Source organism: Notolepis coatsorum (genome assembly GCF_963971535.1).
Source record: "Notolepis coatsorum genome assembly, chromosome: 1".
NCBI classification, from domain to species: domain Eukaryota; kingdom Metazoa; phylum Chordata; class Actinopteri; order Aulopiformes; family Paralepididae; genus Notolepis; species Notolepis coatsorum.
This window is the reverse complement of record NC_140165.1, coordinates 126,428,391-126,455,670: the sequence shown is the minus strand read 5'-3', so window position 1 is coordinate 126,455,670 and position 27,280 is coordinate 126,428,391. Positions and strand designations below refer to the sequence as shown.

The 27,280-nt window shown below is 46.6% G+C and overlaps 1 protein-coding gene across 1 annotated transcript; it reads right to left on the bottom strand.

Moving 5' to 3' along the window:
* Positions 1-996: 996 nt before the first annotated feature.
* hic2 (hypermethylated in cancer 2) lies at positions 997-25,263 on the bottom strand. Its single transcript, XM_084324276.1, has 2 exons — positions 25,197-25,263; positions 997-3,364 (listed from the first exon to the last, which is right to left on the bottom strand). Exon 2 carries the CDS (start codon positions 3,308-3,310, stop codon positions 1,538-1,540), a length of 1,773 nt encoding a protein of 590 aa, XP_084180402.1. The 5' UTR covers positions 3,311-3,364; positions 25,197-25,263; the 3' UTR covers positions 997-1,537.
* Positions 25,264-27,280: the final 2,017 nt, after the last annotated feature.

Genomic DNA, 27,280 nt, shown 5'->3' with positions numbered 1-27,280 from the left:
AAAAAATTATTTATTTTTTCTTCTTTAATAACTTTGGTTATGAACTTGTCTAGCGATGCTTGTTAGTCAGCTCTGTTCTCCTCAACATTCATAAGATCTTTGGAACACTGTGCATCTAAACTAACTAACTAACTAACTACCATTTGCTCCAGGCAAGAGGCTACAGTACACTTTGAGGTGGAGCCACATTGAGCAGGGCACCCAAAAAAGCTATCTTAACGACGAGTAAAAACAACAGCTAAAAACAATATTAATGTGTAAAATCTATAAGCATTAAAAACCTGTGTTGAGAGATGGGCAGGTTAAAGCATTAGGTGAAAAGTAACTGTAATCTACACACTTTGTACAATTAATTACAATAGGAACTAATCAACATAGAGTTCTTAAGAGTAATCAGAGGTAGCGAGGTCACAAGCCTATACAAATAGACTTTTCTTTTTCTTTTTTTTCTGAGGGGAGGAAAGCTATACAGACAAATTAAACGTACCCACTGAACATAAAGTTCAGTCTACAATGCCCCCCCCCCATTAAACTACCCTCCCATCCCCAAACCCCCCTCCACAAGAAGAAACTTCCCAAGACCTTCCAGTTTAAACATTCACTGAAACATTACAAGTTCTTTTAAGTAAAACAAGTACCTCAAGGGGGTTTATCTTCCCTCCCAGGATTCACACCTAGGAGTCCAAGCAGGCAAAAAAAACAACAACAATTAATCTCCTCTCTATACCCCCAGCGAGCAACTATAGAGAGGGCTTCTGAGTATCTGTAATAACTAGATCTGATCCCACCTGCCCCCCCCCCCCCTTTCCGGACTCTCCGTTAAAGCATGGAGATGGTCCCAAACCCGATTACCCCCCTCCTCTCATATACACCCCCCCCCCCCCATCACCAGTATAACCAAGGATATAAAGCTGTCTGGTTAAGAATAATAATTTTTTTTTTGAAATTATTGCCTGCAGTGTTTGCTTGTGGGTTTTTGGTCAAAAATAACATTAAGAGTACCCAGGGATTCTGAAGTTACCCATTCGAGGATCAAATCTGACAAAACTCCCCAAAAAGACTCAAACCTCGAGGGTATAGGGAGAGAAGAAGTCTGCTGAGAGAGAGGCATGAGGTCGGGCTTGAGATTACACCAGTATCCACATTCACATTTACCAGACGTACAACACGGAACAGAAGTCGTGCCACTCCCCTCCGCCACCGAGAAACAGAGGAGTACATAGTCCGCCCCCAGATCTCCGGAGAGGCGAGCAGACGTCACTTAGAGGTGTTGTTGATAAAAAGACGATGACATGACTCCACCGCCGATAGGATCCCACCGTCACTACACTGGCCCACAGCTACATCATATACTTAGCCAGGGGGGGGGGGGGGGTCGTAAACAGGAATCGACATGTAGAAATGTGTCTGTCGGCATGTGAATGCTTATATGTGTGCGTTTCTTTGCTTGTTGTTGAGATGGGGAATTTTTTTTAAGATAATATAGAGCAACATTTATTTTTTCCTTTCCCAGAGTTCTTTGGCTTGATGTGTTTCTCTAAGAGGGCGAGGTGTGCATTCTCAGGTGGCTGATGAGATTGCGCTGCTGGGTGAACTTCCCCCCGCAGAGCTGGCATTCGTACGGCTTCTCCCCGGAGTGGACGCGCATGTGCTCCGTCAGACGGTACTGCCGCGTGAAGCGCATGCCGCACTCCTCGCACGCGAACGGCTTGAGGCCCAGGTGGCTCCGCATGTGGCGTGTCATGGTGCCCCGCTGGGTGAACATCTTCCCGCAGATGTTGCAGGGGAAAGGCCGGGTCAGCCAGTGGCTCTTCTCGTGCTGCCTCAACGTCGCCGGGTCCTTGTAGCTCTTACTGCAGACGGTGCACTTGAAGGGCCGCGGCTCGGCGCCGCCGGTGAACCCGGAAGGGCCCACGGGAGCGGAGAGATCCTCCGCCTCCTCCTCGTCCTCCTCTTTCACGAAGGTCCCCACCTCCTCTTTGATGTAGAGCTCGTCTTCGGTGTGCGTCTCCACGTGGGCGTTGAGCTGCTCGGAGCTGGGGAAGCCCTTCCCGCAGGGGATGCACACGTAGAGGTTGTCTCCGAACGCCGGCTCGAAGCCCTCCTGGCGGTACACGTAGTTGGCGCTGTGGTGGCCCCCTCTAGTTCCTCCACCTCCTCCTCCTCCCCCTCCGTTCTCCCCTTCGCTTTGCCCACTCTCCTCACTGTGCTCCTGGCCATTCTCTCCGCCCTCTTCCTCCTCTTTGTACTGGAAGGACTGGTCAGAGGCGAAGCTACTGCCACTGCCTCCTCCGCCCCCCTTACCGCTGGAGGAGCGACCCTCTTTGGGACCCACGATCACCCCGTTGACCAGGGGCCTGTCGCATTCTTCGGACTTCAGCCCTGAGGCCTCCTTCTTCGGCCACTCCTTCTTGCGGGCGACCTGCCTGGAGCTTTTGCGGGGCGGGGGACCGTCGGGCTTGGAGGAGCCCTCGGGGGCTTTGGGAGTCGGGGTGAGCTCCATGGGCTCTGGGGGGTCCAGGCCCGGCAGGGTGGTGGAGGAGTCGTCCAGCGAGGCACTGTTGGTTGTGGATACCGAGGCAGATTGAGGGGACTCCTGGGAGTTACTGTGTGGACTGAGGGCGTCAGTGGCTGTGCCCGCGGAGGGAGGGCTCTTCTTGGACAGGTCCAGCCCGAGGTCTGGCTCTCCACCGCTCCCTCCGCTACTGAGGTTACCGTTACTGTTCCCCCCGTTCCCGTTCTTCCCAGAGCTGCCGACAAACATCTCGTCGTCCGAGAGCTTGTCCCGAAGACCTTCGTCTGGCTGTGGCTGGTCGGCGTCAGACGGCGTGGGGGTATAGTGGTTGTTGGGACCGGAGGGGGTAGAAGAGGAAAGGCGCTGGTTGTTGAGGCGTAAGCGGCTAAGGGGACCTGGAGTGGAGGGTTTACCTGGCAGGGGTTTCCCACCGCTGCGCTTGAGCTTTTTTCTGCACAGGGCGGCAAGGTCGTGGAGCTGGAGGTAGCTGGCTGCGGTCAAGAGGGCACTGAAGTTCTGCTCGCTGCTCTGGTCCGTCGACGACAGGAGTTTCCCAGTGTAGATGAAGTCCAAGACTTGTCTGAACACAGAGGGGTTAACCATTTCCGTGTCCAGGTTGATGAGGTTGTCATGGAGGACCAGGGATTTGAAGTAGATGCTGCTGGCCGCCAGGATGTTCTTATGGGCACGGAAGAGTGCATTCTCCACCACAATGATGACGTCACACAGGAAGCCCTTGGCTCTCTGCTGGTTGAGTTGCAGCAGCAGTTGTTTGGCATGATTTGGCAGTTCCATTTCCACCTTCCTTCTTTCCTTCTCTCTCTCTTCCTACACGAGCACCACCTGAAGCTGAGGGAGAGAGGGGGGGAGGGGGAGAGAGTGTTACCTTTTGATATTGTAAAAAAGGTAAAAATCATACTGGCTTGACAAGTTAGACTGAGAGCCAACATTACAATAGAGCCAAGTTGGAAACTTTAAACCATGAATACAGTATGGGAACGTTTACATAATCAAGTAGTCTAGATACAGCAGAGACTGTTTCAATACTAAAAGACAAAAGGAGATGTGGATTTGTTGCAGGTCTACAGCATAACATCTATAAATTCTGACAGAGACGGGCCTCGTCTGACAGTTAAGAACTCGTCACTCAGTCGAGATACACACATTTTAAGACCTTGGCCTCTACGCCTGCCTAACCCCTTGTAGGCAAATTAGTAAATCGTCAGCATAGTAGCATGCCACGTTAAAAACACATGGCAAAACACTCCCACCAAAGACCACAGAAACAACGAGCCTCCTCCCCTCCCTCTGCTCTTCCTATTCAGACGAGTTTGCCACATTTACACGTATCGGGTTCTGAACCGTACACCGTGCCAGTGTTCTGGCACAAAGGCAAAAGGGGGTGGAGAGGAAGAAAGGATAAAATAGCTACTTTTCCCGTAGCGCCCTCCTCTCTCTCGGCCTCTACGCCCCATCTTCGGAGTGCAACTCTGGTTACGGCGCGGGGTGCCCTCTTTGGAAGCTTGGCTCACACTAAAGGCTCCATTAGGTCATGGTAATGTCAGCCTGACACTATTGTCTGGGGTAGGGGGGTCGGTGGCGCTCCAGGGCTGAGGAGGGGGAGGGATTAGATGACACCTGAGCAGGTAAAACTACACAGGGAGCTAGGGCACAGGGAGGGGGAGGGGAAGAGGGTGTGGCTCGGAGACAGAAAGACAACGAGCGTACCACCTGATCCTCCAGAGAGGCCCTGCTGTGGAGTTGGAACAAGCCAGACAGATGAATCTCATTCACCGTTTTTACTGCATACCGAGTACCTATTACATCCCATTGTGCTCCGACTCGGACTGAATCCACACACACCCTGGCATTTGGGTAACCACCAGTTCCATTGCACGGGGGGTATGCAGAAAGAGACCACATACATAGCTCACGTCTGAACGCTAACACGACTAGCGGCGTGCGTTTCGACTCAAACGGCAGGATCTATTCCTGACTCGTGTCGTACAAGAGCCACAGGCATGCAGGGCATAATATTCACACACAGCCGTAAAGCCTCTGATCAGAGCAGGGAATACTGTATTACAGGAGATTAGACTGTAATGCAGAGCGCCGGCTCACTCATGCCATAAATATCATGTGTGAAAATGTACCATTACAACCCTGTGCCAACCTAGAGATTTACAGAGATTTACGTAACATGATGCAACAGCACGGCGGTAAGAGACCGAAGTGGTTCCTAAATTGAGACAAAGTGCCGAAAGCACAACACAGTCGTATGCAAACTAGTGCAGCGGGAGAAAAAGATTCGTACTTTCTTTGAACCCTTTGAAATAGAGGTTGTTCAGGAGAGGAGACTGGGAGGTTTGGATCGCTACATTACAAGGCAAAAGCTTAGTCGAAAACCACACGTCAATCCCCAAGGAAACGCCAACAATTACACAAAAGAGGATACATTTTCTGAATCAACACGCATTCAATTCACGACACCAGTTCAAATAACCACCCGGTTTAGATTGTCAAGAGGTTTGCATAAATTAAGTCATATGGGTAAGCTTACTGTGGAACTGTATGCATTATCAAGGAATCTCTTTCATCTATAAAATAACATTTGAAAGCAAAATAAATTATTCCAGTACAGATGGGGGAAAAGAATGGCCATCAGCCTGCAAATGTAATTTGATGCAGTGAGACACGATGCTCGTCTAAGGTCATACATTTAAGCTCCAACATCTCAAAACAGACGCAGAGATGACAAAAGAAGACCGATGCTATCAGATCAGCGGCTAGCAGCTACTTGTGACGGCCAGCTGTTGGGGGGAGAACAAACCACAGCATAGATATTATCCTATAGACTAAATGGAAAATATGACCATCTGAGGATGGCTCACTGCCGTAGCAACGGAGTTATATACGCCGTGCTGTTGTTCAAATAGATGGGCTGGCTGATACAATCAGCTGAAGTGATCACGGCTCTCGGGTCCAGGCCTGGGCTTGCCTGCTCCGCTTTGACACTTCTACCCACGGTTCTACCCTCCCCCACCCATTCCCTCGGCTCTTCTCTTCCCTTTCCTTTCACTCCCCCTCTCCATTCTCTTGCCCCTCACCAGCCCAGATGGGGGGCATGCGGACGACTCCCCGAGACCGGATCACCCAGTCCTGGGCCTAGCAGAAATGATAATGAGCTATTCTACAACCTGGTATCAGAAGCATGATGTGGTTAAAAAAAAGAAAAGAAAGGGTGACCGGCACTCAACCCTTCAGGCAGTAAGGAGGGAGAGAAGGACTGGTAGAGAGAGAGGAAAAAAAAGAGAGAAGGGCCTCTGCTGTGATGCCAGCCAGGAAACCATATATCAGTCAAGAAAGAAAGACACACACACACACACACACACACACACACACACACACACACACACACACACACACACACACACACACACACACACACACACACACACACACACACACACACACACACACACACACACACACACACACACACACACACACACACACACACACACACACACACACACACACACACACACACACACACACACACACACACACACACACACACACACACACACACACACACACACACACACACACACACACACACACACACACACACACACACACACACACACACACACACACACACACACACACACACCTCTACAGGCTTTATGGGGGGATTCAAGAGGCTTTTCCAGCAGCAGTCCGACGTAAAAAAAAAAAGGGGGCTGGGCTCAGCAAAGAGAAGCCAGCTAAAAAAAAAAAAAAAAAAAAAGCCCTCCCTCCTCTCCTCTGGTTCTCACCCACCCCCACCATCACCATCACCCACTCAGCCACCCTCTTCCCCCTGGCCCCTCCTGTGCTGTGCCGGCTGGATTCCAGGGAGTTGCTAATGGATTATGGCTGATCTATATGCAGCTAGGGTGGGACACGTGTAGGCCCAGCTACCCCTGCCACTGGTGCTGCCCAGGAAAACAGGCTTAATACCACGGGGGAGAGAGACAGCCCACCATGGCAGCTCCATCTGTGAGCACGACGCATTGGGACATCTCAGTAGACACTGTCCATATCTCGAGCTCATGTTGAAGCCATTATGCAACACCTCCCTCCGCCCTGTAAGCGGCACACATCCTGTAAAGATTCTCTCCGGCAGCGGTCATAATGCCAAGGTAGAAAGACAAGGTACAACCAGTAAAACAAAAAAACAGCCGACATGGACGACGCAAACCAGAAGTGCGTGGAAAGGCACTTCCAATATGTGGAATGTCCGGTGCTGTCCGTATGACTGATGTTAGGTTGAACTGAGCTCGGCAGTTAGAGCCCCCGGTCCGAGCTTCTGTGAGCTGGTGAGAAGGGCAAGAGCTGGTGAGACAACCGGTCAGAAGGGCCGTAATGAATTATTGACACCGGAGGAACAAGACATTCTCAGACCAAATATGGCACCACATACCAACCTGCTCTCTGGGACCAGGCTGGGACCAGGCTGGATGTTGCCCTGAAGCAGGCACAGGCAAAGGATCCGCTTACTTGCTGCCCGCAATATTAACCTTCTCAAAAACTGACCCTGGCTCAATGATAGAGGGGGCAAACTCATTTTTAAAAACACCCCACCGCCTAGTCTCAGATCACAGCTACTTAGAACGTATCTACTACTCAGGCCTTGTCCAAACTAAAACGATTTTGATCTTTTTCGTTTTTCGTTTCGTTTTCATTTAAAAAAAAAAAGGTTTCCGTAAAAACGAAAACGTCTCAAGATAATAAGTGCGTCCCACAAATTTACAAAATAAATGTCTTTCCTGTTTTTAGACGTCGCTCTTTTATTTTGAAAACCGACCGGAAGTGTTGTTGTTTTTTGAGCTGACCTAGTTTCCAGAGACAAACACCGCAGCACAACGTACGTTCAGGAGTCGAGAGAGAGACCGCGGCTCAAACTACCTGTGTTGTATTAATAAAGTAATTGATTGATGTTTAACTTGTACCTGTGTCCAGTCCTTTCGACTAGCAAACGTTGTCTGTATTTAACGTTACCTCAGGATACCACTGTCTATTGTATTTAGTTGGTTAGCTATTTAGCTAATGTTGGTAGCATTGGATAGCATCAACGCTAGCTGGCTACAGCTCAACACCATGCCATGGGGATACTATTTACTAAATTATGGAGGCTTTTTAATCGTCAAGGTAAGAGAGGATTTGTCATGATCAACTGAAGGGGTATGCTATGGAACAGTATGCTTGGCTACTACTTGGGTTTTCAGAAAAAGTACATTTAGCTGTAAAAGCCAGATCAAGCTCAATAGCTTCTGTAACACTGTAAGGGAGATGTCAATCTGTTGTCGACGGTGGTTGGTGATGTTTGGCTGAGTTTGCACATGTAGGGTTAAAGGGGAACTCCAACATTTTGGGAAATTAGCTTATTTAACATCTTCCCTGGAGTTAGACAAGAAGATACATACCTTTTTTGTCTCCGTGCGTGCATTTTAGCTTTGGGAATAGACGCTCCGTTAGCATAGCTTAGCTTCATCACTGGAAGTGAGGCAGGACAGTAGCCTTACAGTGTATTGCAAGGTCTGACATTGACCAAATTTGATATGCATGACCTTGGTGGGCTCTAGGTCAACTCCTGAAAAGGGGGTCAATGTCAGACCTTGCAATCAAAAGTTAGGGGGCTCACTGAAATTATGGCAAGGGGTATTAGCCCCCTAACTTTTGATTGCAAAGTCTGACATTGACCCCCTTTTCAGGAGTTGACCTAGAGCCCACCAAGGTCATGCATATCAAGTTTGGTCAATGTCAGACCTTGCAATACACTGTAAGGCACTGTAAGGCTACTGTCCTGCCTCACTTCCAGTGATGAAGCTAAGCTATGCTAACGGAGCGTCTATTCCCAAAGCTAAAATGCACGCAGAGAAAAAAAAGGTATGTATCTTCTTGTCTAACGCCAGGGAAGATGTTAAATAAGCTAATTTCCCAAAATGTTGGAGTTCCCCTTTAAGGGAGAGGTGGGCTATTGCGTCATCGGTTCAGGAGAAGACGCGTATCGCTTGTAAAGATGGTGACGCAATGGGGGGCGTCTTCAGAATTGCGCACTCTGGGAGCTGGTATCAGAAAGTAGCGTCTTCAGGCTGCCAGAACACAGTTCCATGTGGCTGAAAGGTGCACACAATCAAATACTTTGCCTGATACAACCGAAATAGTTTTAGTCTGGACATGGCCTTAACCTCATTGATATAAGTGGGTAGAAATTCCACAGTGTGATGATGGTAAATAAAGTAAATGGGGGACAGAAAATATAAAATGTAGAGAAGCATTCTGGATCACCAAACTGAACACAGTTGAACCGTCAGGTCTTAACTCTTTGCCCGCCAACCGTTGAGCGCCAAACCCGACTTTTCTGACCTTTTTCCTTTCCCCGTTCTGAACACTCGGCCGGAGCTCCCTGGGTCTCCCTGGCACATCTGCCTACGTTAAAATTGCAACGACGATAGATTTGAATCGTGCCAGGTGGCAGTATCGCCTACCTTTTGAATTGGGATAGTTTAGTGTGGGGAATTTTTTTGCAATAACTCCTCCCCCTCAGAGGGAATTAGGACAGAATGATCGCTCTGAGATTTTTTTCGCCTCAAACCTATTTCCCGTATACACGAGTATACATATACACGAGTAATCGCGATGGGATCACTGGGATTATTCTTTTTAGAGTACCTTCTGGCTAGGGTAAGGTTTATTCTGTCTATTTTACCGAACCTAAAACATATTTTTGTACCGATCACAGTGTCGTATTTTACCGGACCTAAAACATGCTTTTGGTAACGATAGCAGTTTCGAGTTAAAACGTTAAAATTATTTTGTGAAGACACATATGTACATGGTATATACCTTTGATTTGGAAGTATTTGGAGTTTCAGGCGAGCAACCCGAACGATTTGGGCATAATGCATATAACGCGCCATATCTCGCGATTTATGAAAAAAATACTGGATTATTTTGAAAAGGGGCGATGTTTAGCATGGAATAGCGCACAATCTACAGTATGTAGAAATGAACTAGTTAGTCAGTGTTGCACTATGAACAATGCCTGTCAAATGAGCCATACTATAGTCTCCATAGCTATAATACAGAACAAACGATGGGTCCACAAACATCGCTAAAATGGTCAATAACGCTGGCGCCATTGAGTAAAGATGGGAAAAGAGCGTGGCGGTCAATGAGTTAATGAGGAACTAAACCTGGTTTTTATTTTTTTATAAAGCCAATGCCCAAGGATAGTTTTGATACAAATTATTTATTCTTTTCCATTACTGGTTGATTGAGAACCCTGCCGATTTGCAGCCCATTGACTCCTCCCCATTCTTCTAACCTATACAGTAGGAGTCCCTCAGTAAGAGAGGGTATGGAAGAGAATGATGTCATGGATATGTATGTATATAATTGTTTTCCTTTTTTCATTAGTGGTTAATTGTGAACCCTGCCTAGGTGCAGCCTAACCACCCCTCCTCATGTTTCTAGCCTATGAGTCCCTAATGATACAGGGGTACCCCAGTGTTCTACTGCCTTTAACCTGTGTGCCCCAGTGTTCTACTGCCTTTAACCTGTGTGCCCCAGTGTTCTACTGCCTTTAACCTGTGTGCCCCAGTGTTCTACTGCCTTTAACCTGTGTGCCCCAGTGTTCTACTGCCTTTAACCTGTGTGCCCCAGTGTTCTACTGCCTTTAACCTGTGTGCCCCAGTGTTCTACTGCCTTTAACCTGTGTGCCCCAGTGTTCTACTGCCTTTAACCTGTGTGCCCCAGTGTTCTACTGCCTTTAACCTGTGTGCCCCAGTGTTCTACTGCCTTTAACCTGTGTGCCCCAGTGTTCTACTGCCTTTAACCTGTGTGCCCCAGTGTTCTGCTGCCTTTAACCTGTGTGCCCCAGTGTTCTACTGCCTTTAACCTGTGTGCCCCAGTGTTCTACTGCCTTTAACCTGTGTGCCCCAGTGTTCTACTGCCTTTAACCTGTGTGCCCCAGTGTTCTACTGCCTTTAACCTGTGTGCCCCGGTGTTCTACTGCCTTTAACCTGTGTGCCCCAGTGTTCTGCTGCCTTTAACCTGTGTGCCCCAGTGTTCTACTGCCTTTAACCTGTGTGCCCCAGTGTTCTACTGCCTTTAACCTGTGTGCCCCAGTGTTCTACTGCCTTTAACCTGTGTGCCCCAGTGTTCTACTGCCTTTAACCTGTGTGACCCGGTGTTCTACTGCCTTTAACCTGTGTGCCCCAGTGTTCTACTGCCTTTAACCTGTGTGCCCCAGTGTTCTACTGCCTTTAACCTGTGTGCCCCAGTGTTCTACTGCCTTTAACCTGTGTGCCCCAGTGTTCTACTGCCTTTAACCTGTGTGCCCCAGTGTTCTACTGCCTTTAACCTGTGTGCCCCAGTGTTCTACTGCCTTTAACCTGTGTGCCCCAGTGTTCTACTGCCTTTAACCTGTGTGCCCCAGTGTTCTACTGCCTTTAACCTGTGTGCCCCAGTGTTCTACTGCCTTTAACCTGTGTGCCCCAGTGTTCTACTGCCTTTAACCTGTGTGCCCCAGTGTTCTACTGCCTTTAACCTGTGTGCCCCAGTGTTCTACTGCCTTTAACCTGTGTGCCCCAGTGTTCTACTGCCTTTAACCTGTGTGCCCCAGTGTTCTACTGCCTTTAACCTGTGTGCCCCAGTGTTCTACTGCCTTTAACCTGTGTGCCCCAGTGTTCTGCTGCCTTTAACCTGTGTGCCCCAGTGTTCTACTGCCTTTAACCTGTGTGCCCCAGTGTTCTACTGCCTTTAACCTGTGTGCCCCAGTGTTCTGCTGCCTTTAACCTGTGTGCCCCAGTGTTCTGCTGCCTTTAACCTGTGTGCCCCAGTGTTCTACTGCCTTTAACCTGTGTGCCCCAGTGTTCTACTGCCTTTAACCTGTGTGCCCCAGTGTTCTACTGCCTTTAACCTGTGTGCCCCAGTGTTCTACTGCCTTTAACCTGTGTGCCCCAGTGTTCTACTGCCTTTAACCTGTGTGCCCCCAGTGTTCTACTGCCTTTAACCTGTGTGCCCCAGTGTTCTACTGCCTTTAACCTGTGTGCCCCAGTGTTCTACTGCCTTTTAACCTGTGTGTTCTACTGCCTTTAACCCTGTGTGCCCCAGTGTTCTACTGCCTTTAACCTGTGTGCCCCAGTGTTCTACTGCCTTTAACCTGTGTGCCCCAGTGTTCTGCTGCCTTTAACCTGTGTGCCCCAGTGTTCTACTGCCTTTAACCTGTGTGCCCCAGTGTTCTACTGCCTTTAACCTGTGTGCCCCAGTGTTCTACTGCCTTTAACCTGTGTGCCCCAGTGTTCTACTGCCTTTAACCTGTGTGCCCCAGTGTTCTACTGCCTTTAACCTGTGTGCCCCAGTGTTCTACTGCCTTTAACCTGTGTGCCCCAGTGTTCTACTGCCTTTAACCTGTGTGCCCCAGTGTTCTACTGCCTTTAACCTGTGTGCCCCAGTGTTCTACTGCCTTTAACCTGTGTGCCCCAGTGTTCTACTGCCTTTAACCTGTGTGCCCCAGTGTTCTGCTGCCTTTAACGTGTGCCCCAGTGTTCTACTGCCTTTAACCTGTGTGCCCCAGTGTTCTACTGCCTTTAACCTGTGTGCCCCAGTGTTCTACTGCCTTTAACCTGTGTGCCCCAGTGTTCTACTGCCTTTAACCTGTGTGCCCCAGTGTTCTACTGCCTTTAACCTGTGTGCCCCCAGTGTTCTGCTGCCTTTAACCTGTGTGCCCCCGTGTTCTACTGCCTTTAACCTGTGTGCCCCAGTGTTCTACTGCCTTTAACCTGTGTGTTCTACTGCCTTTAACCCTGTGTGCCCCAGTGTTCTACTGCCTTTAACCTGTGTGCCCCAGTGTTCTACTGCCTTTAACCTGTGTGCCCCAGTGTTCTACTGCCTTTAACCTGTGTGCCCCAGTGTTCTACTGCCTTTAACCTGTGTGCCCCAGTGTTCTACTGCCTTTAACCTGTGTGCCCCAGTGTTCTACTGCCTTTAACCTGTGTGCCCCAGTGTTCTGCTGCCTTTAACCTGTGTGCCCCAGTGTTCTACTGCCTTTAACCTGTGTGCCCCAGTGTTCTACTACCTTTAACCTGTGTGCCCCAGTGTTCTACTGCCTTTAACCTGTGTGCCCCAGTGTTCTACTGCCTTTAACCTGTGTGCCCCAGTGTTCTACTGCCTTTAACCTGTGTGCCCCAGTGTTCTACTGCCTTTAACCTGTGTGCCCCAGTGTTCTACTGCCTTTAACCTGTGTGCCCCAGTGTTCTACTGCCTTTAACCCTGTGTGCCCCAGTGTTCTACTGCCTTTAACCTGTGTGCCCCAGTGTTCTACTACCTTTAACCTGTGTGCCCCAGTGTTCTACTGCCTTTAACCTGTGTGCCCCAGTGTTCTACTGCCTTTAACCTGTGTGCCCCAGTGTTCTACTGCCTTTAACCCTGTGTGCCCCAGTGTTCTACTGCCTTTAACCTGTGTGCCCCAGTGTTCTACTGCCTTTAACCTGTGTGCCCCAGTGTTCTACTGCCTTTAACCTGTGTGCCCCAGTGTTCTACTGCCTTTAACCTGTGTGCCCCAGTGTTCTACTGCCTTTAACCTGTGTGCCCCAGTGTTCTACTGCCTTTAACCTGTGTGCCCCAGTGTTCTACTGCCTTTAACCTGTGTGCCCCAGTGTTCTACTGCCTTTAACCTGTGTGCCCCAGTGTTCTACTGCCTTTAACCTGTGTGCCCCAGTGTTCTACTGCCTTTAACCTGTGTGCCCCAGTGTTCTACTGCCTTTAACCTGTGTGCCCCAGTGTTCTGCTGCCTTTAACCTGTGTGCCCCAGTGTTCTGCTGCCTTTAACCTGTGTGCCCGTGTTCTACTGCCTTTAACCTGTGTGCCCCAGTGTTCTACTGCCTTTAACCTGTGTGCCCCAGTGTTCTACTGCCTTTAACCTGTGTGCCCCAGTGTTCTACTGCCTTTAACCTGTGTGCCCCAGTGTTCTACTGCCTTTAACCTGTGTGCCCCAGTGTTCTACTGCCTTTAACCTGTGTGCCCCAGTGTTCTACTGCCTTTAACCTGTGTGCCCCAGTGTTCTACTGCCTTTAACCTGTGTGCCCCAGTGTTCTACTGCCTTTAACCTGTGTGCCCCAGTGTTCTACTGCCTTTAACCTGTGTGCCCCAGTGTTCTACTGCCTTTAACCTGTGTGCCCCAGTGTTCTACTGCCTTTAACCTGTGTGCCCCAGTGTTCTACTGCCTTTAACCTGTGTGCCCCAGTGTTCTACTGCCTTTAACCTGTGTGCCCCCAGTGTTCTGCTGCCTTTAACCTGTGTGCCCCCGTGTTCTACTGCCTTTAACCTGTGTGCCCCAGTGTTCTACTGCCTTTAACCTGTGTGCCCCAGTGTTCTACTGCCTTTAACCTGTGTGCCCCAGTGTTCTACTGCCTTTAACCTGTGTGTTCTACTGCCTTTAACCCTGTGTGCCCCAGTGTTCTACTGCCTTTAACCTGTGTGCCCCAGTGTTCTACTGCCTTTAACCTGTGTGCCCCAGTGTTCTACTACCTTTAACCTGTGTGCCCCAGTGTTCTACTGCCTTTAACCTGTGTGCCCCAGTGTTCTACTGCCTTTAACCTGTGTGCCCCAGTGTTCTACTGCCTTTAACCTGTGTGCCCCAGTGTTCTACTGCCTTTAACCTGTGTGCCCCAGTGTTCTGCTGCCTTTAACCTGTGTGCCCCAGTGTTCTACTGCCTTTAACCTGTGTGCCCCAGTGTTCTACTACCTTTAACCTGTGTGCCCCAGTGTTCTACTGCCTTTAACCTGTGTGCCCCAGTGTTCTACTGCCTTTAACCTGTGTGCCCCAGTGTTCTACTGCCTTTAACCTGTGTGCCCCAGTGTTCTACTGCCTTTAACCTGTGTGCCCCAGTGTTCTACTGCCTTTAACCTGTGTGCCCCAGTGTTCTACTGCCTTTAACCCTGTGTGCCCCAGTGTTCTACTGCCTTTAACCTGTGTGCCCCAGTGTTCTACTACCTTTAACCTGTGTGCCCCAGTGTTCTACTGCCTTTAACCTGTGTGCCCCAGTGTTCTACTGCCTTTAACCTGTGTGCCCCAGTGTTCTACTGCCTTTAACCCTGTGTGCCCCAGTGTTCTACTGCCTTTAACCTGTGTGCCCCAGTGTTCTACTGCCTTTAACCTGTGTGCCCCAGTGTTCTACTGCCTTTAACCTGTGTGCCCCAGTGTTCTACTGCCTTTAACCTGTGTGCCCCAGTGTTCTACTGCCTTTAACCTGTGTGCCCCAGTGTTCTACTGCCTTTAACCTGTGTGCCCCAGTGTTCTACTGCCTTTAACCTGTGTGCCCCAGTGTTCTACTGCCTTTAACCTGTGTGCCCCAGTGTTCTACTGCCTTTAACCTGTGTGCCCCAGTGTTCTACTGCCTTTAACCTGTGTGCCCCAGTGTTCTACTGCCTTTAACCTGTGTGCCCCAGTGTTCTGCTGCCTTTAACCTGTGTGCCCCAGTGTTCTGCTGCCTTTAACCTGTGTGCCCGTGTTCTACTGCCTTTAACCTGTGTGCCCCAGTGTTCTACTGCCTTTAACCTGTGTGCCCCAGTGTTCTACTGCCTTTAACCTGTGTGCCCCAGTGTTCTACTGCCTTTAACCTGTGTGCCCCAGTGTTCTACTGCCTTTAACCTGTGTGCCCCAGTGTTCTACTGCCTTTAACCTGTGTGCCCCAGTGTTCTACTGCCTTTAACCTGTGTGCCCCAGTGTTCTACTGCCTTTAACCTGTGTGCCCCAGTGTTCTACTGCCTTTAACCTGTGTGCCCCAGTGTTCTACTGCCTTTAACCTGTGTGCCCCAGTGTTCTACTGCCTTTAACCTGTGTGCCCCAGTGTTCTACTGCCTTTAACCTGTGTGCCCCAGTGTTCTACTGCCTTTAACCCGTGTGCCCCAGTGTTCTACTGCCTTTAACCTGTGTGCCCCAGTGTTCTACTGCCTTTAACCTGTGTGCCCCAGTGTTCTACTGCCTTTAACCCTGTGTGCCCCAGTGTTCTACTGCCTTTAACCTGTGTGCCCCGGTGTTCTACTGCCTTTAACCTGTGTGCCCCGGTGTTCTACTGCCTTTAACCTGTGTGCCCCGGTGTTCTACTGCCTTTAACCTGTGTGCCCCGGTGTTCTACTGCCTTTAACCTGTGTGCCCCAGTGTTCTACTGCCTTTAACCTGTGTGCCCCAGTGTTCTACTGCCTTTAACCTGTGTGCCCCAGTGTTCTACTGCCTTTAACCTGTGTGCCCCAGTGTTCTACTGCCTTTAACCTGTGTGCCCCAGTGTTCTACTGCCTTTAACCTGTGTGCCCCCAGTGTTCTACTGCCTTTAACCTGTGTGCCCCAGTGTTCTACTGCCTTTAACCTGTGTGCCCCAGTGTTCTACTGCCTTTAACCTGTGTGCCCCAGTGTTCTACTGCGTTTAACCTGTGTGCCCCAGTGTTCTACTGCCTTTAACCTGTGTGCCCCAGTGTTCTACTGCCTTTAACCTGTGTGCCCCAGTGTTCTACTGCCTTTAACCTGTGTGCCCCAGTGTTCTACTGCCTTTAACCTGTGTGCCCCAGTGTTCTACTGCCTTTAACCTGTGTGCCCCAGTGTTCTACTGCCTTTAACCTGTGTGCCCCAGTGTTCTACTGCCTTTAACCCTGTGTGCCCCAGTGTTCTACTTTGGACCAAATCTCTGAAGTCTCCCCAGAGTCAACGTGGCCCTACTCTACTCTGAGAGCACCGGACGGGCCTACTTTTCCTTTGATGTGGTTTCGATTGAAGTAGCTTCCCCCTTTCGCCGTAATTTTAACGTTTTTATTATCATCATTTACAACGGTTATTTTCAAGTTCTCTAAAAACGATGCTTTAGTTTACAGCATTCACAAATCAAAAGGTTCTGATCCCAAGTATCAGCTATTTCTAAACGCTTTACTGTGTTATTACAGTAACTGATGGATTACAGTTACCAATTATTTATAGTCAATCCATTACTTCCAAAGAGTTCCATTATATATTGGCTAGTACCAAAACCTGTTGAAAACATGAACGGTGACGTTGCCGCTTCACACAGACGTCACACATATTGGATAGAGCAAGGAAACGATGAAAGGAGGAAGGGTCATGACATCAGAATACCAGCGTTCTATGCTCCGCTTGATGCCAGACTTTAGTGTCATCAGTTATATCGAAGCCTATGGGGAGGTAAAAATGATACAAGCCAGACATCTTTCATCAACCAATATATCAAACTAGTTAACAATGCAACAAATAGCTGACGATTCTGAACTAATAACCCGTTTAATTCAACGTCGGCTGAACTGAAAGTTTCCACACTTTCCGCACCAATGTGGGTTCACGTGCTACACAGTGACGTGATGATGACCCTTCCTTCTTTTATAGTTTCCTCGGGACAGAGGAGGGTGTGTGTAGATTCGGGGACGGGAGGAAAAAGGAAACAGTGATGATGTGAAGTTCCCCCACCAGTGTTGAATTAATACCAGTCCGCTCTAAATCAAGACCGGTTTACAGCAGCGAGCCAGTCGTTCTGGTTCAACTTCATTTGCTGCTCCCTCGCCTCATATCCTCTTCAAAGGGGAGAGAGAGGGCAGGGGTGAGGCAAAGTCCAGTGGTGCAATATCTAGTAAAGAACACACCACCTAACTAGCGAGGTAGGCCGGGGCAGAGAAAAGCACTGCTGGACAGGAATTTGAACGCAATGGACGCCGCCTTTACTGCCGTCCGAGTGTACTTTGACGCTTGTCGTACTTTTGATGCTCGTCATGCTGTGTGTCAACGGTCATGTTATGGGAGAAGGAGAGAGAGAGAAGTGGAGGAAAGGCATGTTGAACCACACAGAGGGAAGTGAGCCTGAGAAGAAGGCTGCGCCACACTCAACAACACACAAGTGTCGCAACCCCCCCCCCCCCCACGCCAGCGCGCAACCAAACACACAATTTCAGTGTATAAATAGGAAAAGGTAATCAAGAGTGCTGGGAAGAGCGTGTATGCTGTGTGTCTGCTGGTGGGCAGGGGCAGCGGGGGAGGGGAGAGGGATGGTACGAGGCGGCCACTATGAAATGCAAACACCTAGGAACCAGACCAGGGCCGTTTCCACGTGGATAAAAAGGGGCTGCGTGGGTAAGGCCGGCACATGTAATGTACGCCGCGGGAATGCGATGTCGGGCGATGCCACGAAGCCGCCGATCCGTAGACAACTCACACTCTGCGTGAGCGACGACTAGACAGATTTTTGGAATAAGATGATGGTTTGGCCTCGTTGTTTGACAAACCGCCAGGGAACACATCACAGCAGGAACCACCACCCTTCTCTTTCTCCATCACTCGTGGCATTTCTCAATACAAATCGCCTGCGTAACCCACAGAGGACGGCAACCAGCTTCCATAGCAATGCACAGCGACTGTCTAACTCACCCGACCACTTCCGGAGTGCCATTCAGAGCTGTTGCAACACAGTTTCTGCAGTCCAAGGGTGTGTGTGCTTTGTGTGTTGTGTGTGTGTGTGTGTGTGGGGGGGGGGGGGGGGGGGGGGGGCGGGGTAATCTACACATTCAGTGGGTTGCACTGTATCTGTGTAATACAGAACCCATAAAGAACTAATTAATTCATGTGATAACTAGAGATGTTCCGATACCATTTTTTCCTTCCCGATCCGATTCAGATACCAAGCTTTAGGTATCGGCCGATACCGATACTGATCCGATACCATATTATATAAAATTATAAAACTTTATTTAAATTTTTTTTTACAGCTACTGTTTTATATATACTGTTTTTTAGTAATAACTATAAAGTAATGGTATTTATTAAACAACAGGTGATTGTATAGATTAGTATTAGTATCATTAATTGACTACTATCTCAATGAGTTCACCCACGGAATGGTTGTTGGGACATTGATTCCGCACGGACGTTATATGTTGTTGCGCACTTCCTATCCAGAAGGCTCCGGTAACTTCAGTTTGTAGTAGAGGCTCTGTTGTGATTTTTAATGCACAATAAATATTCAACATTCTCTTTTGAGACTCCGCCTCAGACTCTTATCATTTGGCACTAAAAGCTAAACATTGTCACCGATATGGCTGTCCGCAACATGTCATTAATTGTGTGCGAGGGGTAACTTGGATCAGTGACGACGTTAGCGTGAGCTAGGTTAGCGTGAGCTAACGTTAGATGGAAACAAGGAAATCTAACGTTACTGGTGTAAAAGTGATTTACCTTGGAATACTCCTGTGCCAACTCGCTGTACTTTGCTTGCAGGTCTGCAGCCATTATTGCTGGATTATGAATAGCCCCAACTTTAGCCAAGGTAACGTTAAAGCTCAAACTAGCTTTTGGTTAGCTGCTCTTCAGCTAATGCTAATAACACCAGCAAGCGAACACATCAGAGCTCCCCGTCAACAACACCCCTCTCTCGGAACGATGGCATTTAAGAAAGTATCTTCTGTTAAAATGACAAATGGCATTGACACTTTAATTCACGGTCGATTAAAAACACGTTTGTTTTATAATGCTCACTCAGCAGACCGCAGTGTTATTGATAAATTACGTCATATGGTATCGGAGTGCAGAATTAGAGGGTACTCGCCGATACCGATACCAGCATTTTAGGCAGTATCGGCGGCATTTCCGATACTGGTATCGGAACAACTCTAGTGATAACCCCGATACAGTAATTGGGAGTCAATTCTATTCACCGTTGTTGTTTTTACAATGAAGTGTAACAATGTTTTAAGATATCAAGTTTCAAGTTCAAGTTTCAAGTTTCTTTATTAGTTGTTGTCATACAGAAGTACAGAATACTTTTATACAAAATGCTTCTTTCTGTTACGCTCCAGAGACTGTGCTAGGCAAAAACAGATAAGTATAAAATAAGTATAGCAAGTATAAAATAGAAGTCAAGTACGTAGACAAAAATGTTCAGTATAATACATATCATGCGGTACTGTCAACTGGTGTAAAAACTATTACAAAATCCTGATCTACAGAATGGGAACAAAACTGAAATTGTTATGCATTGATAATCGAAGTCAGCTGGAACAAAATCGCATCCCTAAAATACATAATTAAAATAATAGCCATGAAGCATCTTTAATAGCCACCTTTGCCAATATACTATTATACTATTCTAAGCTAAAAAGGAAGTGGCCTTTGTATTACTTCAGTCTCAGACATCACTTACTGAGAAGTAGCTCTGCAACAGAAACTGTACTCGTGACATTTAAGGCCACCTAACACTAAAATAAAATCTCAACCCTTTATCTCAATGATAAAAGACATGTCACACAGTACTGTAATAACTGTATTCTCTTCTACTAATTGACACTCATGTAGAGTCTGGGACATTGATCTAATTCAATGCCCGTTCACTTCACTGAAGCTACTGTCTGGGAGACATCAAACTGTAGAATGGATACATTTTTTTTTTTTTTTTTTTTAAGAATAACAGGAAGTACGTAAAAGACCGATTTCTCCAGGCTGACAAAATGAGAAATTTCTACAGAATTACTGGAAATAAATGCTGGTGAACAGGTGCAGTGACCCTAGTGTTGCATAGCCGGGGCAGGGGGGGGGGGGCATCATTTACAGTACCCTTGCCGCAGCCCGGGTGAGACCCATCCAATTAAGAGCCATTTTCCATCGGGCAGGTCAGCCATGTTGAACACAAACAGAGCCCTGCCCGGGGTGCAGTGGAATGAAAACAGCCCTGTCCATTTCATCACGGGGGGAGGGGGGGTGCGCACCCCAGATGTGCCAGCGCCATGTAGCTCCAGAAGAAAGGCAGGCATGCCCCCCTGCCATTCCACCCCACAGACTCCCATACGCACACGCAAAAACAGGGCGTGCACGGGTGTATGTATGCACGCCTGAACCTGCAGTCACAACTACAGCTCCCTCGTTTTTCTTTGGAATGTAATAGACTATAAAATCAAATGGATCTAAATAGCCATCATTAGTATCATTATACCATTTAAATTATTATCACTACTGCTAAATTCCAGGCTCTTATTGCCTACTAGTGCCGACAGAGTTACCGCATGGTGATGACCGTAGTGCCATAAACGGCATCATCTCTTTCGCTGGCTGGATGAAGAGAGTTTGTGCATACAAATAAATTGATTCTGCGACCTAAGAAATTCAACAGAGAAAGTAGCACATATCCAGGTCGCTACAGGTCTATAGAACTCTCTGGTGTACAACACGCTACAGGTCTATATAGAACTATCTGGTCTACACGCTACATAGAACTCTCTAGTCTACATGCTACAGGTCTATAGAACTCTCTGGTCTACACGCTACAGGTCTATAAAACTCTCTGGTCTACTCTACACGCAAGATCTCCAATACATGTTGACCTTTCCCAAAAATGTATCCCCTGACCACGTATCTTCCCGATGGCTCCCTCCATTAACTCTTCACAGACAGCAGGTACACAGGAGGATTCAGCAGAAGGCCACTCGCCCAATACTGGTTGCCAATGTGCAAGACCACAGCCGTAATCCAACTGTGTCTATGTGTGTGTATGTGTGTGGTTCAAAGTATTACTTACAAAAAAAAAACGGAGGGAGGGGGGAGTTTTTACAGCAACACACTGACCCACATGATCAGTAGCCTACAGTGTAGGACAGAGGGCATGTTGGGTAAAGATCCTGTATGGTCCTACTTTAACAGACCCATCACCACCACCCCCCACCCCCTGCCTCCTTTAAACACTGCACACCCTTCAGGCTATCAGCAGTACATTCCAAGGACTGTTTCTTCTCCTTGAAGAACAACAACCCTTGCCCCGAGGTGGTTTAGCCGCTGAACAAACCAAACTGCCCCTGGAACAAACAGGACAGAAACAGACGGACCTATATGCATACGACAGGCCAGCACAATCCATAAGTCCTAGTCCAAAGAGTCAGCAGAACGTATAGCCTAAGTACCCTTCTTACTGCATGCTGCACACTGCCCCCCACACTACACTGTAAGCCTTGATCACAATGTACACAGGATGCTGTTGTGTGTGTGGTGTGTGTGTGTGTGTGGGGGGGGGGGGGGGGGCAGGACTAACCAGCCGATCATGAGGATCATGAGGTGCACACACAACAGACTAACATTACACCCCCCCCCCCCCCCCCCCCTGCAAGGCCTGACTTAGCAGTCCATAACATTCATTCAGACCAGTCACATTGGTCAGGTGATGGTCATCCTATAGGCCTTTTATCAACATATCAACCAATTACAGACCAGATATAGATGTAGCGATATTCCACGAGAGCTAATAAATTACACAAAATCCAGTTGGAGATTGGAGATAGTCACCATACAGATGTGATCTTTTGCCCCTTTTTATGACTCTTTGGCAAAGGAGCCCCCTCATCTCTGAATGAATTTAGGTAAAGATGTCCAAGTTCGATTAAATGCAATGTGTAGGCGGCGGCGCATCATGCTACATATTAAATATAGTCTACATTCTATTTACAACAACAATGCTTTACCAAAACAATAGTAGCCCTCCCTTATTTACATTTATGCTTCCATTAAATAATCTGTAATAAAGACAACTACTAAACCATAGTGACCATGTGGAAAAAGATGAATGCAGTTATAAAGCGTAGCATCGTGACGACAAATTCAGGACTTTTAGGGGCCTATAGGCCTCGGTGATACAAATGCAATTTATGAGTGTGAGAATGTACATTGTGCCATTTGATTTTCTCAAGCTCTGCAACTGTGGCTGATGACATTATCAATCCTTCAGATGAAAAACCACATAAATCAGTCTTATGTTTTCAAATCTAGTAATCGAAGAATGATGAGTTGGAGTGTTGTGAACGTTCATGGTAGAATACAATAGAGGTGGAGTACTTTTTGGTCATGCGTCACATTCACACTCCCAAGTGATTTGGATTAATGGCAGTGCAAATGCATGCTTGTCCAAAAGAAAAAGAAGAAACAGACACCCGTGGTTCTTCAGTTCAAGACTTAGGGTCTTGGTATAGTACTTGCTTTTAAAAGCACGTTTGCACGAGGGTGGAGCCACGTATGCTGCGTTCCTTTGGAGTGTACTTTGTGCACATCCTCAGAAATTAACACTATGCATCCGAAAGTTGCAGTGAAGTGCATCAACAATGGGCTAAGTAAGTGTGGATGTTGTGGATGTGACAGGCTAAATGCTGAAGAATTGAATAAAATAACAGGTCAGAAACCTTTTTCTGCCGTGATCTCAAAATGACCCCAGCAAGTGTCGCCATATTTTATGTTTATGTAGTTGCAAATCAGGACAGTGGATAGTTCACAAGGAAGATATTCTTCTTCTATATAATTCTAGGGAGGATTCGGCTCCGATCTGCCCCTAGTGGATCCTTTACAATCCTCCAGGTACACACAAAATACGCAGGCAATGGCGTAAAATATTCAGATTGTTTGAAAACGTTAAAAGAAAACATATACGATTAATCGTAAATCAGTTCAAAATTTTCAAGGCCACAAAAAGGCCTACAGAACATGAGGTCACAGACAATGATTCCACTCCTGAAGCTGGGGACTGGAGTAGGCTATACTTATTTTGCACTATTGTGTCACGTTTGGTCAGGTAATAGTAGGAGAAAATGGTCGTTAACAGACTTGAGACCCTCTGGTGAAATCATTTTAATTAGAGCATCAAAATGAAGTTAACTATTAATGTCTATTCACAAAACTACCCCGTGATACCTAATATCACATGTAAATATAATACAAACATAAATAAAACAATGTTTTTTTAGTTCTCTTTTTTACACTAGTTACAGTTTAAAGGGGAACTATCTTATAAATGGCCTTTTTCAGTGTTTAGCATTGTTTCCTAGCTATGTGGACTTATATTAATATGATCTATGTCTCTAATTCTCATATTGGCGCATTCTTCCAATTCTCCTCTCAAAATATTCACCCTCACTGAACTGAGTCATCTGAACATGTGATGGTTTGTGATGTCAGAGAGACACCGCTGCATGATGCTGCGAAGGCCACACAGTGGTTTAGGAGCCCAGCCTCAAAACAGCTCGAGATCTTCAGGTAGAAAAATGCTGTTTTTTGAGGACTTGATTAGAAATACAAAACAATGAATTAAAAAATATATATAATTACAGAGGTGTTCCATAAACTCACAGGAATTGTGTAAAAGTGCCCAAATAGTGAAATAAATAGTCAAATAGTTCCCCTTTAAAAGAAAGTGTCATGGAGATTAAAGTAAAGGGTCATCATTTCTTATTTGAGGAATTGCAAGATGTCTTGTCTAAGACAATAGAAATTTTGATCTATTAAACCAAACTATACTGAAACGGCGGCGTATGGCTCTTAAAACATATTTGCTTGCAGCGAAAACAACAGCTAGCCAGGGGAACAGACTACATTACTGACATTCCTCTGACTTATTATCACCGTGGCCCTTAGTGCAACACCAGTCACCTGAACAGGCAAGCAGAGTTCACACCTGAGCACAGCCATGATGACAGACTCTCAGATACAATACTGGCCAGATCATGACAAATGGTAGGTCTAGTTGTAGTCATTGCTCTTTTCAATCGCTTGATTAAAATACCAATATAAACCCTACCCAATATGTGTGATCACATATTATGCAACACTACTCTAGTGAAGCAAAGGGGTTCCTGTTTTGGGTCACAATGTAACATTACACCAGCGCTGTAGCCTAGTATTATCACAAAGATGGTCGATGCGGGGCAGTGGAAGTAGCCTGTGTATGTACAGCAAAGGATACAATCTCTCAATTCATCAATAAACCTTACATTTATGATAAAACACAAAAGGGAAAACGAACTCATTATACTTGTATGGGACACGGATTTATAGTTAGGTGCATTAATTAGCCAGGGCAAACCCAATTAAAATGTAAACAATAGGTACAATTTGGGTAGAAAAGAGATCGGATTTTTCCACCAAGGTTGGTTTTGACTGGCAAAAAGCTGGTGGGTAAAAATCCATAGATGTAGCCTTTAGGCTGGTCAAATGCAGGTAAATGCTACCGAATTAAAATCACGTTAACGTTAACGTCTAATTTGTTATGATCACATAACGTTCGCCCAACCTTGGCGAAAGCCCTTTATACGCATTTAAGATTATTGTGATAAAAGAAAAAGATCATTTGATTGAACTAACGGGAGGAAAACGCTGTAATTGGGGAGAAACATTTGTAAGCACTACTACGTCGAATGGAGGTTTGCTCCTTTCTTTCGTCTGTGCTTTGCCAGCCTATAGTTTACCCACCGCATTCTTTGGCAAATACCAGTCATGTGGTGCTCCTGTAAATGCACAACATAATAACACACATTAACTAATTCCCCGTGTTGATTCATTTGCTGTATATTCGACCCGTTTCTTCTCACGATTCGTGCAAAAATACAACGCGATCTATGCTCTTTGCCCATGAAGCGGCAGGCTGGTAGATCCAGAACAGGCACCAGGCGGTACAGGAGCGGAGCCCCTTTTTGTTGGCACGCGATGGAAAGCAGAGAGAGATCCTTGCGATCTTTCACTCACCGGGAAAAAAAATCGATCCGGTAAAAAATAGGCGTTAAACCTACTCGGCCACACGTTCACAATTGACACGGTGTAAAATAAATCTCGAATAAATACCTTATTACATCGGTAGGAGCGTGTTCTCAATGTACCATCCTCTTGCTCATCTCACAGCCTTCGGGACGCCATGTTGCAAGCTGCTTATGACGTTAGGCTTCCTCACCCCTGACCCAAATTTGAATAGAAGCCACACAGCCTGAGAGTGGAGGAGACTAGAAAACATCGGCCTCGTTCCTCCTCTCGGTGTTGTTACGTGAGGGTTTGTTGTGGGCAGACTGATTTATGATTTGGGCGAGAACCCCTTTTCCAATTGACTACTCAATCGAAGAATAATATAAATATATGCCAGGTGCGGATAGATGGGCATGTGGGTGGATATGGGCTAAACCAAGCAGGCCTACTTCCCGGGACTAGGTGGAGAATATATAATACTAGATCCAGATCATCTCTTATTATCATTAACTATGGCAGTGTGATAATCTCGGATTGTTTATTATGCTGCCATTGCAAATCACAAAAATGTATCACCATATGGCAAACCCAGTATTCTAAATAAACTTGGAATTATGCATGACTACTATATCCGTGTTTACCTATTAAGATGACAGTTTGCACAAGGTAAGCAATACGTGATTGGACAAAGCTATAGGAGATACGGTAGACTTATGCTAAGGGGTGGATAAAAGTAATTATTCTGTTTCTGTCTCAGGTTCACCAGAACAACCGGTGGTACTGGAGTGTTTGCAGACAAACTGGGCACCAGATGTTCTGAGCGGAAGTGTGGAAATCTGGTGGCTCCTCCCCCTGGCGCACAGGCCCCCCCCCCCCCCCAGAGAGAACCCACTTCAGCCCTCCACCAATCAAATGACCAGTCTAGGGGCCTAATTAAACATATTGGCCCTTGATGTGTTCAACAATAGGAGTTTGTGTGACTATAGGGGACTGCATACTGACAATAATGCCTGAATCTGTAACGTTTATTGTTATTTACTGATTGTTATTTACCGTTTATTGACTGAAGAGCATGCGCGCAATAAATATCAAATAAATACGGGACCCTATGTTATTTCGTTTTGGAAATGACATAGACAAGCAGCTATAAGCTTACCTTTTACCTTGCATTAATAGTTAATGGGTATATGAACACATTCCAAGGATATAGTTATAGGTTAACATGGCCCTGTGCCAAAGTGCTCTCCTGACACCCCGTGGCTGCAGTGGAAACTGCACCCTCTGTGATGAGACGGGCACACCTAGAGCCACTGGTGTCAGGACACGTGCCCACATCGAGACAAAACATGTTTCTCGGACGTATAGGCACGGATTATTGAGCGAATCTAGCCAGCCACACAGCAGGCGTCTATTAGAGAGAGAGAGAGAATAAGCATTGCTTGTGTCAAAGGGTACACATTTACACGCAAACATATTACCCCTCTAAATAGGCGGCAATTAATTTGACATCTATGGATTGTGGGCATAAATAAATACTTTAATAGTTTTTTTTAAACAGCAGATTAGCAACATTCCTATATTATGTTCCTCATCTGATGAACAACGTTTTTGTCAAATAAACTAAACGTAAGACACATGTTTGTTATGGTTATTTTGTGAATGTATTGGACTATTAATATGCCTAATAAGAATTTCCAACTGTCATTGATAACGTTCAAATAAAATGATACCATAGGTGGTCGACAGTTCATAGACAGTAAAGGCCTAAATAATGTTGCCAGTTTATTTTTTTTCGTTTTTATTTGTTCTTGAAAATATCAGCAACATATAAGTAGAAGTTATAGCATGAAAACAAAACAATAAATAACATTTCGTTCTTAGTAGGCTAATCGAATACATATTTAACCTATAGACCAAATTTACGAAATAGAGGCTATTAAAATTATTTTCTAAATATGCCGCGTATTTTCATCGTTAATTGGACCATAGGCCATCGGATCCTATACCATTTAAAGCATCCAACGAAATTAAACAAACGTCTTCAGAATATCACAATGGTTGAGGACTATTATAAACGTTATAAGGGATCAAATAAAAATGTAAAGTAACATTTCAAAGGTAAAATATCTGAAACAAATGCCGAGCCTAACTGATATGAGGAACATGTTCTTTAGTAGGACTATATAGTA

Bases quoted from the DNA above. Each gene is read 5' to 3' on its own strand.
- hic2 (XM_084324276.1), bottom strand. From the start codon at position 3,310: ATGGAACTGCCAAATCATGCCAAACAACTGCTGCTGCAACTCAACCAG.